Below are 16,030 nucleotides of genomic sequence, written 5' to 3' on the forward strand. Positions count from 1 at the left end.
ATTCTTAATTGTATGTCAAAAAATGTGCAATAACTACGTCTTAAAACCCACCAAATTTGATTTGCATATCTCAACTGGTTTTAAAGCAATAAATAAATCGTCAGTTTTTAAAAAAATTGAACGTCCCGTATCTCGGTAACGAAGCGTTTGCGGACATTATGATTATAAAGCAAATTGTCATTATTTTCTCATGTAAAATTACTCCTTAAAGTTTGTCGCACTTATATAGAAACACCCTGTACTGATGACGAACATGGCCAGTTGTTAAAGTACCTAACTTTTTTATTATCCAATATAAGCGAATGAATCGAAAGACAAAATGTTAAGAAAACCTGAGGCTATAGTTGGGTTTTAATTTCAATATTTTATAAATGCTAGAATAATCCACAAGGTGATGCGAACTTTGAGAAAAAAACACAGTTTTATTCGTACACCCGGTATCCGCTCCGAGCTTCGCTGGTATCGCCACCTACCTACAGGATTACTAGTATAACTTTTACCGGAAATTTTCTGGAAAGAAAAAAGTATTGCCTATACTTTGTTAGTTTCGCTGGTATGGCTGCTATCGCCATCTAACGGTTGACTAGTGTTCCTATTTGGGCCGGAATTTTAAAGAGAAAAGCAAATAATAGTTGTTTCAAACTTATTATTTAATTCTTATCGTGTAATATTTACAACGTAAAGAAGTAATTGGATTGTAATCGATAATTAATAGCAGTAAGTACAGAATTAATTATTCATTACGATTAAGATTTTGCTTATCGTTTTGACGTTTATGTTGACAACTACCTAATATTAGAAAAAATTTATTCTACAAAAAAGTATAATAATTTAATATAATACTTCTTAAATATTAACTTATGAATGACACTTAACGGCATCCCACGTTTGCTGTGATTGGTCCTTATCTTCATGCATTCAAATTTTGTTTCAGGATTAGATTGTAAAATTGAAACCGTCAAAATTCGAGAGTGTGTTAACTGATCCTTTAGCTTAAATTTTTCTACCGTTTTAAAATTAAAATTGTGTTTACCTACTTTTTTCTAATTGCATCAATCCATTTTTTCGTTGAATCACCTTATGCTTAGCGACAGGAAAGTTGTAGAATACACAGTTACTATTATTGTAACCAGTATTTCGACACTTTAATACAACAACTTTCGTGAGACATTTAAAAGCTATAATATGCAACTCTTAATGCAGAACGTCAAAAAGCAAATTTCCAGTAAAGGTTTACAAACTTGTCACTACTGGCGCTCGCGAAATTTTAATTATCCCTTCTACCTACGAGCTCACAGCGTATACAATAACAGTTTAACTGTCTAGCAACAATATTATTACAGCGATATTGTCAATGAATAAGGCTATAACGTGGTAAAAAATCGTTTAGGAAATTCGAAACATCAAAAATGACCAAATTTTTAGTGGATTGATTTTTTTGCACCGCAGCGCAGTGTAATATGTTTAATTTTAGTAACTCGTAACTAAAGAAAAGCGTTTCATAAAAATATTTTCATATTTTTTTATTCTTTTATTGTTCTAGTTTTTTGTTAATTAACGAACTGAACGCCTCTGACTGAATATATCGCTGACTGGAGGTGTGTACAATCAGTTATTGTTCAAATATGTTTGAAAGAAATTTAATTTACAATTTTCTAAAGTTCTGGAGAATATCATAGCACTATTTACTTTTAATACCGTGTACATATATACACACAGGCCTGTTTGTGCTCTGCCATCTGATAATTTACATGAAAGATTATAACTTCGAATCAGTTTACTTTATGAAATTTGTACAAACATATTTATTTAATTTAATATGTATAGAAGCGGTTGTGATTCGTCATTACCTGCCAGAAGGCTGACTATTCGGTTTATATAAAATATTAGGTTAAAAATAAACTCCTGGACAAAATTAACGCACCACTCATATTTTTCTTAATAATCTTTATTTATTGATAATTTACTGTACGACAAATTGCCTATGGACCTTGTTTGACAGTGACAGTTGTTATGTAAGCTAATTATAGTCTTGTTTTAACAATAATTTGTATTAAACTTCTGAATTGCCAATATAAATGAGTCAGATTAAATAAATTATTAGAAGAATTTTTTACTTAGCAACAACATTTTTGTTTATTTTAGTAGTATTTTGTATTTTGACAACGAAACCCGATTTGGGCTTCGAAACGTTAATGAAATCATTTTTTGGTAAAATTGTGGCTTATTTCCCATTAAAAGTAATTTATTATAAAAATGCCACAAGAAAATAGCTTCAGAAGAGTATTAAACTTCGTTTTAGACTAAAAGTGAGTTAAACTTTTCATAAAAAGTGCCGATTAAAGCAAAGTGCTTGTGAGAAACAATCTTTTTATTGTTATATTTTCCATTACATGCATGTTTGGAAGTTCATTTGCATAAAAATCAAATAAAAAATGAACCGCCAAAGAAATTTTTCAATGGAGGAGGCAGTGCGAGCATCTACTCTCCTAGATGAAGGATATTCAATGCGATACGTTGCAGTTTTATTAGGAAGACATCATTCCAGTTCCAGCATCAGTCACAAGGTGAGGCGATACAATGAAACATTGTCGTACCATCTGAGACCAGGGCTGGGGCGAAACCGTTGCACTAATCAAATTGATGATCGTTTTTTGAGACATCGTGCTCTCAGAGATAGGAGAATCACCAGAAATTTGCTAAAAAGTGAACTAGCAGATGTTCGAAATGTCGCGATATTGTCTCGAATAGTTAGAAGACGTTTACATGAAGCAGAATTGAGCAACAGGAAACCGGCCAAAAAACCCTTGCTTGCCAGAGAACACAGGGTTCAAAGATTGAATTTTGCAAGATTGCATCAAAATTGGACCATCGATGATTGGAAACGAGTTCTTTTCTCCGATGAGACTAGAGTAAGCCTAAACTCTCCAGATGGTCGTGAGCGTGTCTGGCGAAGGCGAGGAGAAAGGTTTTCCAGCTGCAATATCTCTCCTAAAGTACCTTTTGTTGGTGGCTTTAAAATGTTTTTGGGGGGGGGGGGGGATTGTTTTGAAGCTCGTACGGAGTTGGTCCTCATACGTATGAGGTATGTGAATGCCCATTATTACTTAGACAACATTATTGTCGAACATGTAATGCCCTTTGCTCCGTTTCTTTGACCTAATTTTTTATTCATGCAAGACAACGCTCGTCCTCATGTGGCTCGACAGGTTATTGGCTACCTAAATGATGTTGATATTCAATTATTAGAGTGGCCACCTAACAGTCCGGACATGATTCATATAGTGCATATTATATGGGACTATCTCAAAAAAAGATTCGAAGTCGTAGACCCCCTATTGCCAATCCCAACCAACTTATTGAGGCCGTTATTGAAGAATGGGAGAATATTCCGCAAGCTTTTGTTGAACATTTGATATCAAGCATGCCTCGACGCATAAATGCAGTCATAGGAAGTAAAAGAGGGCCTACACGGTATTAGTGTTGACCCAGATGCATTTTAGTGTTATTTTACTGATTTTTTTCTTTTTGCAATTTGGAGTTATGCTATAGCTTATTTACGCATTTCCGGCAAAAACAATTTTTTAAAGAAACAATAATGCAAATTAAGGTCATGATAAAGTCATGTTGACTTGTTCGTAGGTATTTATTATTATTTCAATGTAACTTAGTTTTATTTTGTGTTCATATTGTAAATATTTAGATTAATTAAAGTGGTGCGTTGATTTTGTCCAGGAGTTTATGTAGAAGTCTAGAAAATTTCGAAAAAAAATTAACAAGAAAGATTGTAAGCATTTAATCTAAATTTAAATTCAAGATGCAGTAGAAATAAACAAACCAAGACACGTTAAATGCTACTAGGAGCACTCCTGAATCATAATTTGCAATGTATAAAATTTGGAAATCATGATTTGGGTTTTACAATGTATACAGGGTGTAACAAAAATACAGGTCATAAATTTAATAACGTATTCTGGGACCCAAAATAGTTCGATTGAACCTAACTTACCTTAGTACAAATGTGCACATAAAAAAAGTTGCAGCCCTTTGAAGTTAAAAAATGAAAATAGATTTTTTCCAATATATCGAAAACTATTAGAAATCTTTATTGAAAATGGACAAGTGGCATTCTTATGTCAATAGTATCTTAAGCAAAAATTTTAGTGGAATTTGGACACCCCTTAAAAATTGTATGGGGGTTTTGTTCCTTTAAACCCCCCAAACTTTTGTGTACGTTGTGTAAGTAATAAGCAAAAGGCCACAGGTATATAATGTTCGTTTTCTACAACATGAAGTGTGAACAATTGTAAAAAATATTTCGTACAATATCAAAAAGTTCCATCAAGATACACTTTGTCACAATTACACATAAATTTTAAATTAGTGTCGCACGAAAATACCACAATGTTGTTAATATGATCAGTAGCCAAGAGAAATGGTTCATTTTTTATTGTTTTTAAATTTAATGTTTGTAAAATATCTAACGCATCGGAAATACAGGTTGGTAAACGCGGTTGTATTTGACGTCTCTTGTAATACATATTATTTCTTACGTAGGTAATGTCTTTTCTTGTCAAAGAATTCATAGCATCACTGTTTTCCCTTATTACAGAATGGATCATTTTTGATGGCCGCTCTGTGATATTTTCTATGGCTTTTCGTTTGCTTGCCCGACTCAAAATTTGTCTATTTAATTTCTTTATATCATTTTCATGATTGTGCACTGTTTCTTTTCGGGAAATTGTATTATCTACACCAAGTGTAAACAATTTTGCGTTACATTTATTTAGCATACAGGTCCAAAACTTTTCACCACTTTTAAGCACTTTTTTTTTCACGATACTTATAATCATCCAACACAAGTAACGAGTTTCCCTTTTCACTTAAGATCATTTTAATTTCACTCATTTTGACTATCTGTAAAGACAGCTCAAAATAAACTAAATCTAAAATAATATTTTATTGTAAAATATTTCCTTACTCATTACAATCTCGTTAAAGAATCGGGCCCTCATTAACTCTAATTACCTACCTTAATCTACCATCTACCTACCTATCTCCCGTACGGTCTGTAATTCGGTGCACTTATTTTGGGGTCTAGGACATTTCGGCGTCGCCGTTTCGGCGTGGCCATTTCGGCGTGGCCGTTTGGGCGTAGAGCCGTTTCGGCGTAGGCCGTTTCGGCGTCGGCCATTTCGGCGTCAGAGATTTTATTTTAGTTGACTAAATACCTACATTGGAGTCTATTAGTAAGACATTATTTTGAAAAAAATCTTTTAATATAGTTATTTAAGTAGATACATTGGAGTCCATTGATCACAAAATTTTAATATTAATGGTAGATTTGTATATGTCAATTTTATACTTATGTGTGTGTGCTTGTTATTTAGCTCATAGTTAATGTAATATCTGTAATTGGCTTCTAGCTGTAGATATTATATATAAATAAATGAATAAACAAGATTTTGGAAAAATGAATATTTTATTTTAGTTATTATTTACATGTTATGGCCGACGCCGAAACGGCCTACGCCGAAACGGCCTACGCCGAAACGGCTCTACGCCCAAACGGCCACGCCGAAATGGCCACGCCGAAACGGCGACGCCGAAACGTCCCATTCCGCTTATTTTGGCTGTTCAGGTAGCGGTCCTCAATTCGAGAACACCGGGCTTAAAGATTTCATGAATTACTTCATTATTCCTTTGTCTAATATCTAAGTATATGCAAATTTAAGGAACAATAAAGGCCGCGTCTCACCATCAAATAATTTGATCAAACAGTTTGAGCAAACTTGACGTACTTGAGGAAGTACGTCAAAGTGACGTCACAATTGCAGTTTTTTTGAAATTCTAAAAATCTGTGCTCTCACTATCAGTCTAGTTTGATCAAATTTTTTGTATTGAGTTGTCTAACTTGTTTGTACTTTATTTAAAATTAAAATTTTTCATTATTATCCACAATGAACACTCAGGATGTGACGTCACTAACTGTCACTTTCAGTTTGCTCAAACCAGTTTGTTCAAATTATTTGATGGTGGGACGCGGTCTTAAGAGGGATAAACTGTTAAAAATATTGTTAAAAGTTTGTACGTATTTAAATATTTGTTTGTGTTTAAAGACTTTTAATATATTCTGAAACACGAAATATAAAATGTGTAAACATGATTATCCCGGTACCTACTGATTCGTTAAATTGATAAACATAATTTCAATTATAACAAACTGTAATAATAGTTTTCACGTTTACAAAAATAAACATAATAATTCAAATTTGACGTTACGAATTGTCGGTTATGAATTTGTAAAGTTACGAACTGTCGCCGTTACGAAGTGTCGTTGTTACGAACTGTCGCCGTTACGACTTACGAGTTGTCCGTTACCACTTGTCCGGTTACGAATTGTCGCGTTACGAGATGTCTGGTCACGGCTTATAATATACACGCAGCAATTTAAAGACAAATTTGGATATACCAATTTCTTAATGACAGTTTGTAGCTACTTAATCACAAGTACTATTTTTGTCATAGATTTATAATCATTGTCTATGGTTTAACCTCATTTTGAAGACCCACAATCTGGATTTACCTCGCTGTACTGATTTGGTACCTCTTGATTTACTGTTTGGTTTCATAGTCCTAATTATGGATACATTTTATATGTACTTAAAATTAATTTTTAGTATTCTATATAACGTTGCCCGTGTAGAACTTTAGATAATGCTTTGTTGTGTTATATCAGTGTGGTCCAACCTCAGGCACGCGGGTCGCATGCGGCCCGAGGCTCGTTAAACTGCGGCCCAGCAAACGCATTTCAAAAATATTGCCATTGATAACTTTTACCTGTTCCAACCCTGTCTAACTTTCCGTAATCTTAACCCGGCACCTGCCACGTGGCTTTGCAAGGCATCAACTGCCACGTGGGGTGCTCACAGCACCCCTTAAAAATTTTCTGTGATGTACTTGTTTATAAACAAAATAATGTGTTGAGTTACACAAGAATATAAAAAAAACATGTTTTATTAACTTATTAGCTACTAATATATTATAAAAGTTAAAAAATAAAATTAAAAAGGTGTTATAAGCAAATTAGCAAGTACCAACCCATAATAAATGAAGTGATGTAAAATATCTAAGAAAATTAAAATTTATTGAGTATAGAGAATGTATTAATAATTTAGATCAGTTATTACAATAAAAAAATGTAAATCTGACCTGTTTATCAAAAACATAAAAAAATTTTACTGCCAGATGATGACACCCCAATTCGAATTTAGAGCTACAATTTCAGAATGACACTAAATAACCACTTCAAACACAAACAGATCTATGCTATATAATATTATTGAAAGCTACTATGACGCACAGGACGGTTAACAAATTTGAAATACCAAATATTTGATGAAAATGTGTTATGGGGTGCTGGTAGCACCCCACGTGGCAGGTGCCGGGTTAAGATAGTAGTTAACCTTGAACACCCACTCCCGATGAGCAGGCAGTTAGCTTCAGTCAACTGCACGTGTCGTGTTGAATTAACAGTGACGAATAAATTGAATGTTAAATTCAGAATTCTAGTGGAAAAGTACATTTACATTTACTTGGGTCATGAAATTAGAATTGGCAGAGATAACCAAACATGCGAAATAAAAAGAAGATTAACTCTTGCTTGGGCAGCCTACGGAGCTCTGAGAGACATATTTAGGAGCAGTATACCGATCGGTTTAAAAAGACAAGTGTTTGACCAATGTGTGCTACCGGTAATGACATATGGAGCAGAGACACTGACTCTAACCAAGGCAACAGCGTCGAAAATGCGGGTTGCTCAAAGGCGCATGGAAAGATCCATGCTGGGCGTAACTCTACGGGATAAAATAAGAAATGAAGATCTCAGACAAACAACCGGTATCGCAGATGTTGTAGAACGTATCACCAGGCTCAAATGGAACTGGGCAGGACACGTCGCCAGGCTGAAAGATTCAAGATGGGCACGAAGGCTGATGGAGTGGAGACCAAGAGAAGATAAACGAAGTAGAGGAAGGCCGCCTACACGATGGACAGATGTTATCAGGCGGATTAGTAAAAACTGGCAAAAATCAGCACAAAACCGTGAAGTGTGGAAACAATTGGGGGAGACCTATGTCCAGCAGTGGACGTAAATTGGTTGGATAATGATGATAAATTCAGAATGGGTAGTGTCAAAAAACGCAAAATTTTCGAAGAGAATCGTACGTTCCAAGGAAAATGGGAAAATCAATATTTCTTTATCGAATTAAAAGGCAAACTTCAGTGCAATATTTGTTGTCAAGTACTCGCGGGCCGTAGAGGTGTAGGAAGAAAACAAGTTTCTTGGTTAAAAAACATTCGTGAATGGACTCAGATATCAAATGCAGGACAACTGTTCCATATTGCAGAAGATCGAGAAGCCTTCGCAATGGTGATCGCCAACGTCGGATAATTCTGATATGGCACGTGAAGAAGAAGAAGAACTCGCGGTATCAAAAGAATGCAATATTAGTAGGCATTAGGAAACCCAACACAAAACAAAATACGACAAATATCTAGCTGAAGCTCGCAATACCCTTGTGAAAAGAACTTAAAGCTAAATTGAATAAATAAATCTCTATTTACAAAACCGACAGCTGTTCAATCATCAAGCTTAGCAGCATCATATGAAGTATGTTAGAGCTTTCAAAAGTAAAAAAGCATTTAGAGATGAAGAAATGATCAAGCGGTGTGCCGTTAAAATGGCGCGATCCTTTGGAGATGAAAAGATGACCAAAAATTTTGAATGTGTTTCAGATTCCCATCAAACTGTATCTAGAAGAGTTGATCAGCTGAATACTCATGTATTTAAAAAAATGGTCGACATAGTTCGTGATTATTTGTACTACTCCTTAGCCATGGACGAATCTGTTGATATTACTGACAAAAATCATCTATTAATTTTTGTTAGATGCATCAGTAAAGATTTTTGTGTAACTGAGGAACTGCTAAAACTGCACCACATGGAAGACGGGACAAAAGGTATAAATATATTTCAAGCAGTTAGTGACGCTGTAAAAAATATAGGCAGTTTTCAAAAGTGCTCTTGCGAGCAAAAGCAATGACGGGACGCATAACGGGATTGACTGGACTTTTGCGGGAAAATAGTGTTAACTGTGTTATGTTTCATTCGATTATGCATCAAGAGGTTCACTGCGGAAAGATAATTAAAATCAACGATACTATGAAAACTGTAGTGCAGATAGTGTAAACAGCTTAAGAGGAGGAAACAGAGCTCAGGGGCACCGAAAATTAATCTCTTTCTTGGAGGAATTAAATACTGAATATTAGGACGTCCTCCTATATTCGGAGATACGCTGGTTGAGTGCAGGTAAATGACTTAGAAATTTTTTTCTTTAAGAAAAGAGATTTTACTGTTTAGTGAAACGGAAATTGTTATTAACACAGACATATTTATAACAAAGCTTAAGAACAAAACATTTCTTCATGAACTGGCATTTCTAACAGACATTACTTCTCACTTGAACACATTAAAACTAGAACTCTAGGGGAAAAATAAGACAGTATCACAGTTGGTTGGTCAAATTGAGACATTTCGCAAAAAACTTGATCTTCTCGAGAACTGCATGAAAATAAACGACCTCACACATTTTCCTGCGTGTTTCGAAATAAATCAAAAAGAAACCATTGTCGATTTCTCAAGGTTTGCAAAAGTTCTTACAGAAATAAAAAGAGAATTCGATGAAAGGTTTTCGGAATTTGATGCACTAAAACCCGATCTTGAGCTTTTTAACAATCCAATGGGAGTCAACATCCAGAACCAATCAGCAGAATACCAATTAGAGCTGTGCGAACTACAGTCCGATTCGCTTTTTCAAGCAAAGAAAAATGAAGACATTAGTACCTTTTGAAAGTTGGTCTCCAAGGATCGTTTTCCTAAACTTCGTAACTGCGTTGAAACTACATTCAATGTTTGGTAGTACCTATATGTGAATGTACATTTTCTGCTTTGAAGCATATTAAATCTAAAACACGTGATCGCATGGAAAACGATTCTCTGGAAGCGTGTATTAGATTCACTACGACTAGCATAGATATGTGCAAAAGTTAGTAGATGATAAATCCTTGTCTCAAATATGCCATTATTTATTTTATGTTAAATTTTAAACATAACATGTAAATTGTAAACCATAATAAAATACTTGTAAATAATATTTCGTTTGTATATTATTTTTTAAAATAAACTTTTTTTGGACGAGTCGAGTTCTCTGGCCCTTAATAATAATTTCAAATTTAATACGTCCCGCAACGTCTAAAAGGTTGGACCACACTGTGTTATATTTATATTATTACAAATTTTTAAAACTCTTTATTTTAGACCCCTAAATTTTTGTCTATAAATACTATTAAAGTACTGTATATTTGTCTAGAGCAGAATAAGAAAACCTGAATTAATTGACTGAAAAACTACCATAAAGCTTCTTAAGAAAACCTAATATTATTGACTGAGAAACTACTTCATTATCACATTAAGCACGCGCTGCCAATCAACAGTTTATTTGTTCAGCCACACATCACTCACGTTTATTATTCTGTTCCTTCTAATTGAATATACAACATGTTTTCCTTATGTTATAAACCATCATATTAACAAAATTCTAAAATTCTGAAGCTGTTATTTACTTTTGTTGTTTATTTTTGTTTTTCAACACATGTGTAAAGGTGATTTGTAAATTTGTAAGCTATGTAATTGTAGAAAAATCCTCTGTTTACCATTAAAGAATAAAGACGATATTTGTTTTTTATTTTTAATTAAAACATAATGTTTTTGAGTAAATTAAATAAAGACTTGAATTACACTTGAAAATGTAAAGAGATTGAGATGATGAAACAAAAGAAGAAGAGTAATTGAATTTTATTTCAACTTTAAAAAAGTAAAAACGAAAATCAATATTTGATTCAAGAGTTTTTCTGTTAAGGGTGTAAAACGCTTGAAGAGATTTAAATTTAAATATTATTAAAAAAAAAGAACGGAAGTATTGAAAACATTTTTAATTTCCTTGCTTAATTTTCGCGTTATTTTGTATACGCTGTTTAATTAATAACTCTCCAAGATATACCTACTCATTACAATAGGGAACTTGCATAAATTTTTATATATTAAAATAATATTAAAAAACATAAGGTAACATGATCTTAAAACGCTTGCATGCGAAAAAAACAAATATTTTTAACCCGTACGCTAATTATGACGTTTTGAAAATGCTATAAAATTTAAATATCTTAGGAGACTCTTGAACGTCCTTCTATTCGTCTGACGTCAGAGGCCACGGTCAACCGGGCTAGCTAGCAGTCGGAAACAACGCGATTAGGTATTACGGGTGTATTACATTTTAATCGTATTTATATGGAAATTACCAGCTATGATTTGTATTCTTGCATAGTTCTAAAATCAGTTTATTTACTTTAAAGTGAAATTTATAAATCTTTAGAAATTACTAATGTGTTTGTAACGTATGAGTACTATTACTCACGAGGGGTTTTCAAAAGAAAGCGATTAAGTACAATAGTACATTTTAATCGTCTTTAATTGAAAATTCCTAGTATTTCGATCGTATTTTCCTTGTATTTCGATCACAAAATCATTGAGTAGATATACAAAAAAATCTCCCGATATTACTCCTGACTGTAAATTTATGAGTACACAAACAATTTTTGTTATATTATCTGTATGTGATATCAATTTGCTATCAATACAGGCATGGGGGGCTAAGCAAGCAAATTATCTTAATCTACGTATAACTCGTTCAATGTGAATTCTTAAACTAGCTACTCTTTTTGTTTCAAATACTTCACTTTTTGTAAGTTTTGTACTTGAAGATACACTTGGTGGTCTAATTAATTGGCAATCTCTGCAAACTAACAAATGCTCTATGTGTTTAAAACCCCTGTCAGCCATTACCGCCACTTTCGGTGGAAGAACATTTAAAATACCACTATGTTCAAGAATAACTGCATCCGACGTTCTTCCACCAAAAGCAGTAGAAATAAAATTAATAATCCCATCAGAAGTGCAAGCAATTAAATATTTTAGAGTATTGCACTTTTTGTATTCAGACCATGATAAGGACTGTTTAACAGAATCTGATGGTTTTTCAATTTTAATTTCTAAGCAATCGATAATACAAAATACTTTACTATAACGAGCTCGAAATGCTAAGGGTAAGTTTAATTTAACTGAACTCACTTGGGGATTAAAAATACAAGATCTTAAGTATTTACTAAGTAATGGAACAGATTTTGCAAATATTCTCGATGAATTGCTTTCGCTTATGCCGAAATCATCTCCAAGAGACATAAATGTTTGTCCTGTTCTTATCTTTTTAAGAGTGATGCATTGTTTGAATCTTACAATATTTTTCCATTAATTGAAACATGTAAAATGCATATTCTGGTAGCCCCATATACAGTCTAGGTCTGTATTGCAACTTCATCACTGTACACTTCAAAGACAAACTTTTAAATTGTTTTGCTTCCTCTTCTTTCGTATCTTCATCACAAGATAAAGAATCACTTTCATTGTACCAACAGTCGTCACTACCACTATATTCACTATACTTTTCAAATACAGAACTTCCTGATTCACTTTTGGTATCTTCAAATATTTGCAAGTCTTTTATAGGTGAAGTTCCTGCATCCTTATTATGTATTTTCAATGGCGACAACCCGACTGTAACACTCCTTTGAAATTTGCACTGAATAGGTACCTTTACTTCTTATTTTGATGTGAGTCTGTGTTGATGCATTATTCAGTTTTTGAGGTAAAGCTGATTGGTTTAATTCAGGTCCTGATTGAACTAAGTTTGTGAAACAAGGATCACATTGTCTCTTATCATCATTGTCCTCTAAAACAGACTTGTTTGTAGAAGCGGTATCTTCAAGAAGCTGTCGTTTAACCCTTTTAAGGGCTGCTTCCCTCACAGGCTGAGAAAAAGCTCGTTTTCTGTCTGGTTGACAATTAAATATGTGCGGGACAACACCTGACTTAATAATTTTGGGACCACCCATAATCTTGAATTTTATATAGTTATCCATATCTTGTTCCAACTGCAACAAATAAACAAGTATAAGTAGGCACTTTTCATGAAACGATAACTAATATTTTTTTAACTAGAAAATAGGTACCTAATTAGATAAATACTTACATCAAAATGATCCTCACAGACATAAAGACCTATGCTTTTTTGTGAAATATCCTTTTTATCTCGCCTGCATGCCTTTAGCCATTTTAATCGTCGTTTTGGTTCTTTTGGTAGAGTAAAAAAATGTTGGATGTTCTGACAGTTGTGCTTTTGCATCCCGGCACTATACAGTACTTATATTGCGCAGATTTGTTTTCCATTTTGATAAAGTATATTACACAATAAATACACTAAACTACACTAAATACAATAACATAAATACCGAGCAAACGTCACAGTTATTCGACACGCACAACTGGAAATGGCAAACTGCATTCAAATCAATAGCCCACCGAACGGGCAAAAACGATAAGAGTGGCCTGTGACGTCAGACCCAAGCTCGCGCTTTTGAAGTTGTTTGAAACGGAAATACGTACACTATTCATTTTTAAGACGTAATATTTTGAATATAACATTTTTAAACATAAATTAAAAATTTTATGGAAAAAAATTTTTTAGTGAAAGTTCCCTATTTTAAGACAAGCAACTAACTTATAAATAACTTCCCACACAGCCAGCTGCTTCTTCTTCTTATAGTAGCGTGCACCTATTCGCTCCGTACTTGACCGTGGTAGGGATACACGAAACTATGCCAACGTCCGTAGCGGCGAAATATAACAATTTTGGCGAATTTTTGTAATGTCAATGTCATTGTTTGTATAACAAATTTTATCAAAAATGGTAAATGTCAGGCGACTACGCTAGATGTCGTATCAGTCATGCACGGAGCGAATATATGCGTTGACGAATTATCTTAATGCCAGACGTCTATCCTTTATGACATGACAGACTCGCAAATGGTATTTACGTCTGTCCAATGCTTTATATTCCATAGCCATAGCCAGAACCACCCCATATTCTAGAAGCAGGTTACAAAATCCCAATTCTCCACTCCCAGACCAAGATTGAACTTTATAAAAGCTAACTGGACTAAGTTCACTGATAAACTGGACCCCATGGTTAGGTGGATTCCACCTGAGTTCAAATTACAACATATTTACCAACGCTATTATAGTTAAGAAGTGTCAGACAGGGTTGTATACTGTTCCCACTTTTATTCAATTTATATTCAGATAGAATATTTAAGGAAGCGCTGCATAATTTGGAATGGGGTGTGAAAGTTATAATGGAATTCTGATAAATACAATCAGATATGCAGACGATACAGTTATTTTAAGTGATGATATGAATGGATTACAACACCTTTTAAATGCCATTGACACAGTGGGAAGAGAGTTTGGCCTAAATATAAACCGTTCAAAAACAAAATACATGGTATTTAGCCGTTTGGCCCATCAAGATTCACGGTTATAGGTTGATAGTCATATAATTCAAAGAGTACCCAGTTTTAAATATCTTGATTGTCATATTACTGAACAACTAGATCCAGATAAAGAGATAAAATGTAGAATCGAGATAGCCCGCACGACATTTTTAAAAATGAGGTCATTCTTCTGTAATGATACCTTGCAACTTCAACTTCGAAAGCGCATGATTAAATGCTACATTTGGTCAGTCCTCTTGTATGGTGTCGAAGCATGGACATTAAAAATATCCACGATTAACCGTTTGGAGGCCTTTGAAATGTGGCTGCACAGACGTACATTAAAAATTCCATGGACGGCTATGCTGACAAATGTGGCAGTCCTTAAGAGAGCAAATGCTGCCCGAGAGCTGCTTGATAACATCAAATATATGTAGAAAGATGGCCTATTTTGGACACGTAGTAAGGGGAGAGCGGTATAATATTCTTCGACTTATTATGATGGGTAAAATCAAGGACGCAGAGGAATTGGTAGAAAGCAGGCCTCTTGGTTGAAAATATCCGGGAGTGGACAGGAATAAAGAAAGCAGAACACCTATTTAGAATAGCTCAAGATAGAGACAGTTTCGCCATGTTAATCGCCAACGTCAAGGGGACTTGATAGGGCACGTTAATAAGAAGAAGATTATAGTTGCCAACTACTAAAAAACATGTATCACGTGAGTATAGCAAGGAATACTTCTGAATACTTCTGAATAAGTTAGACGTTGAACGTCGAAAGAAATGGGAAGAAACAAGAGGCATAGACTTCAAAACACCATGCTAAAAATTTAGGAGTTTCCTAAAAAAATTAGGCAGCTTTGACCTTCCAACTCATAAACAGCAGGAAGTTACTGCCGACCAAATAGCTGTGCAGCTGGTAAAGCTCACCAAAGCCTCAAAAGTGAAAGAGCCCCGCACTGCAATTAAAGAGAAACTTAAAACATATTCGCTGAATAATCGGAGCCCACCCCAAATACTCCAACCCCTTTGAAATAGAGGAAGTGAATAAGGCATTGAACGATACCAAATCTGGAAAACACAGAGATTTGAAGGAATCAACCCAGAATTGCATAGCAGTAAATACGCAACAATGTGGCTAAGTAAATTCTGCTCTAATATTTTCACAACGGGATATCTGCCAGGGGTTTAAAAAAAGCTACTATCCAATTTCACTGCTAAGCTCATGTTACACACTGATTGACCCACATAACAATGATGTTCGCATCATGTTCTAAGCATATCCTACCAACATTCGTCGAAGTATATCCTTTTTAGTATATGCGTAGTACAAGCATAGCATGTACCATAAAAAACATTCTAAATTTCATGTTCTTTGCATGTGCCTCAAAGAATATTCTTGCACCGAATATACTGAGCACATTCGGGTACGTAGTATCTCGGAACGTTCGTAAAAGTTTATTCTTAGAATATACCTTAATCGAATATTCTTAGTATATGCGTAAGTATATGCAAAAGTATATAC

The 16,030-nt window shown here is 34.2% G+C and overlaps 1 protein-coding gene across 1 annotated transcript; it reads right to left on the minus strand.

The window, feature by feature from the left end:
• Positions 1 to 12,173: 12,173 nt before the first annotated feature.
• Positions 12,174 to 13,604, minus strand: LOC126881616 (uncharacterized). The gene is made up of 2 exons (XM_050645983.1): positions 13,206 to 13,604; positions 12,174 to 13,107 (listed from the first exon to the last, which is right to left on the minus strand). The coding sequence occupies exons 1-2, from the start codon at positions 13,356 to 13,358 to the stop codon at positions 12,703 to 12,705; spliced, it is 558 nt and encodes a 185-aa protein (XP_050501940.1). The 5' UTR covers positions 13,359 to 13,604; the 3' UTR covers positions 12,174 to 12,702.
• Between the last annotated feature and the right edge of the window lie 2,426 nt (positions 13,605 to 16,030).

The sequence above is a fragment of the Diabrotica virgifera genome, chromosome 3 (assembly GCF_917563875.1).
Source record: "Diabrotica virgifera virgifera chromosome 3, PGI_DIABVI_V3a".
Taxonomy (NCBI): Eukaryota; Metazoa; Arthropoda; class Insecta; order Coleoptera; family Chrysomelidae; genus Diabrotica; species Diabrotica virgifera.

What these genes read in the sequence shown, in the direction of transcription:
- LOC126881616 (XM_050645983.1), bottom strand. Translation starts at nt 13,358, where the DNA reads ATGCAAAAGCACAACTGTCAGAACATCCAACATTTTTTTACTCTACCA. An exon ending in TCTGTGAGGATCATTTTGAT is followed by an intron (nt 13,108 to 13,205) that starts GTAAGTATTTAT and finishes TATTTGTTGCAG; the next exon opens with TTGGAACAAGATATGGATAA.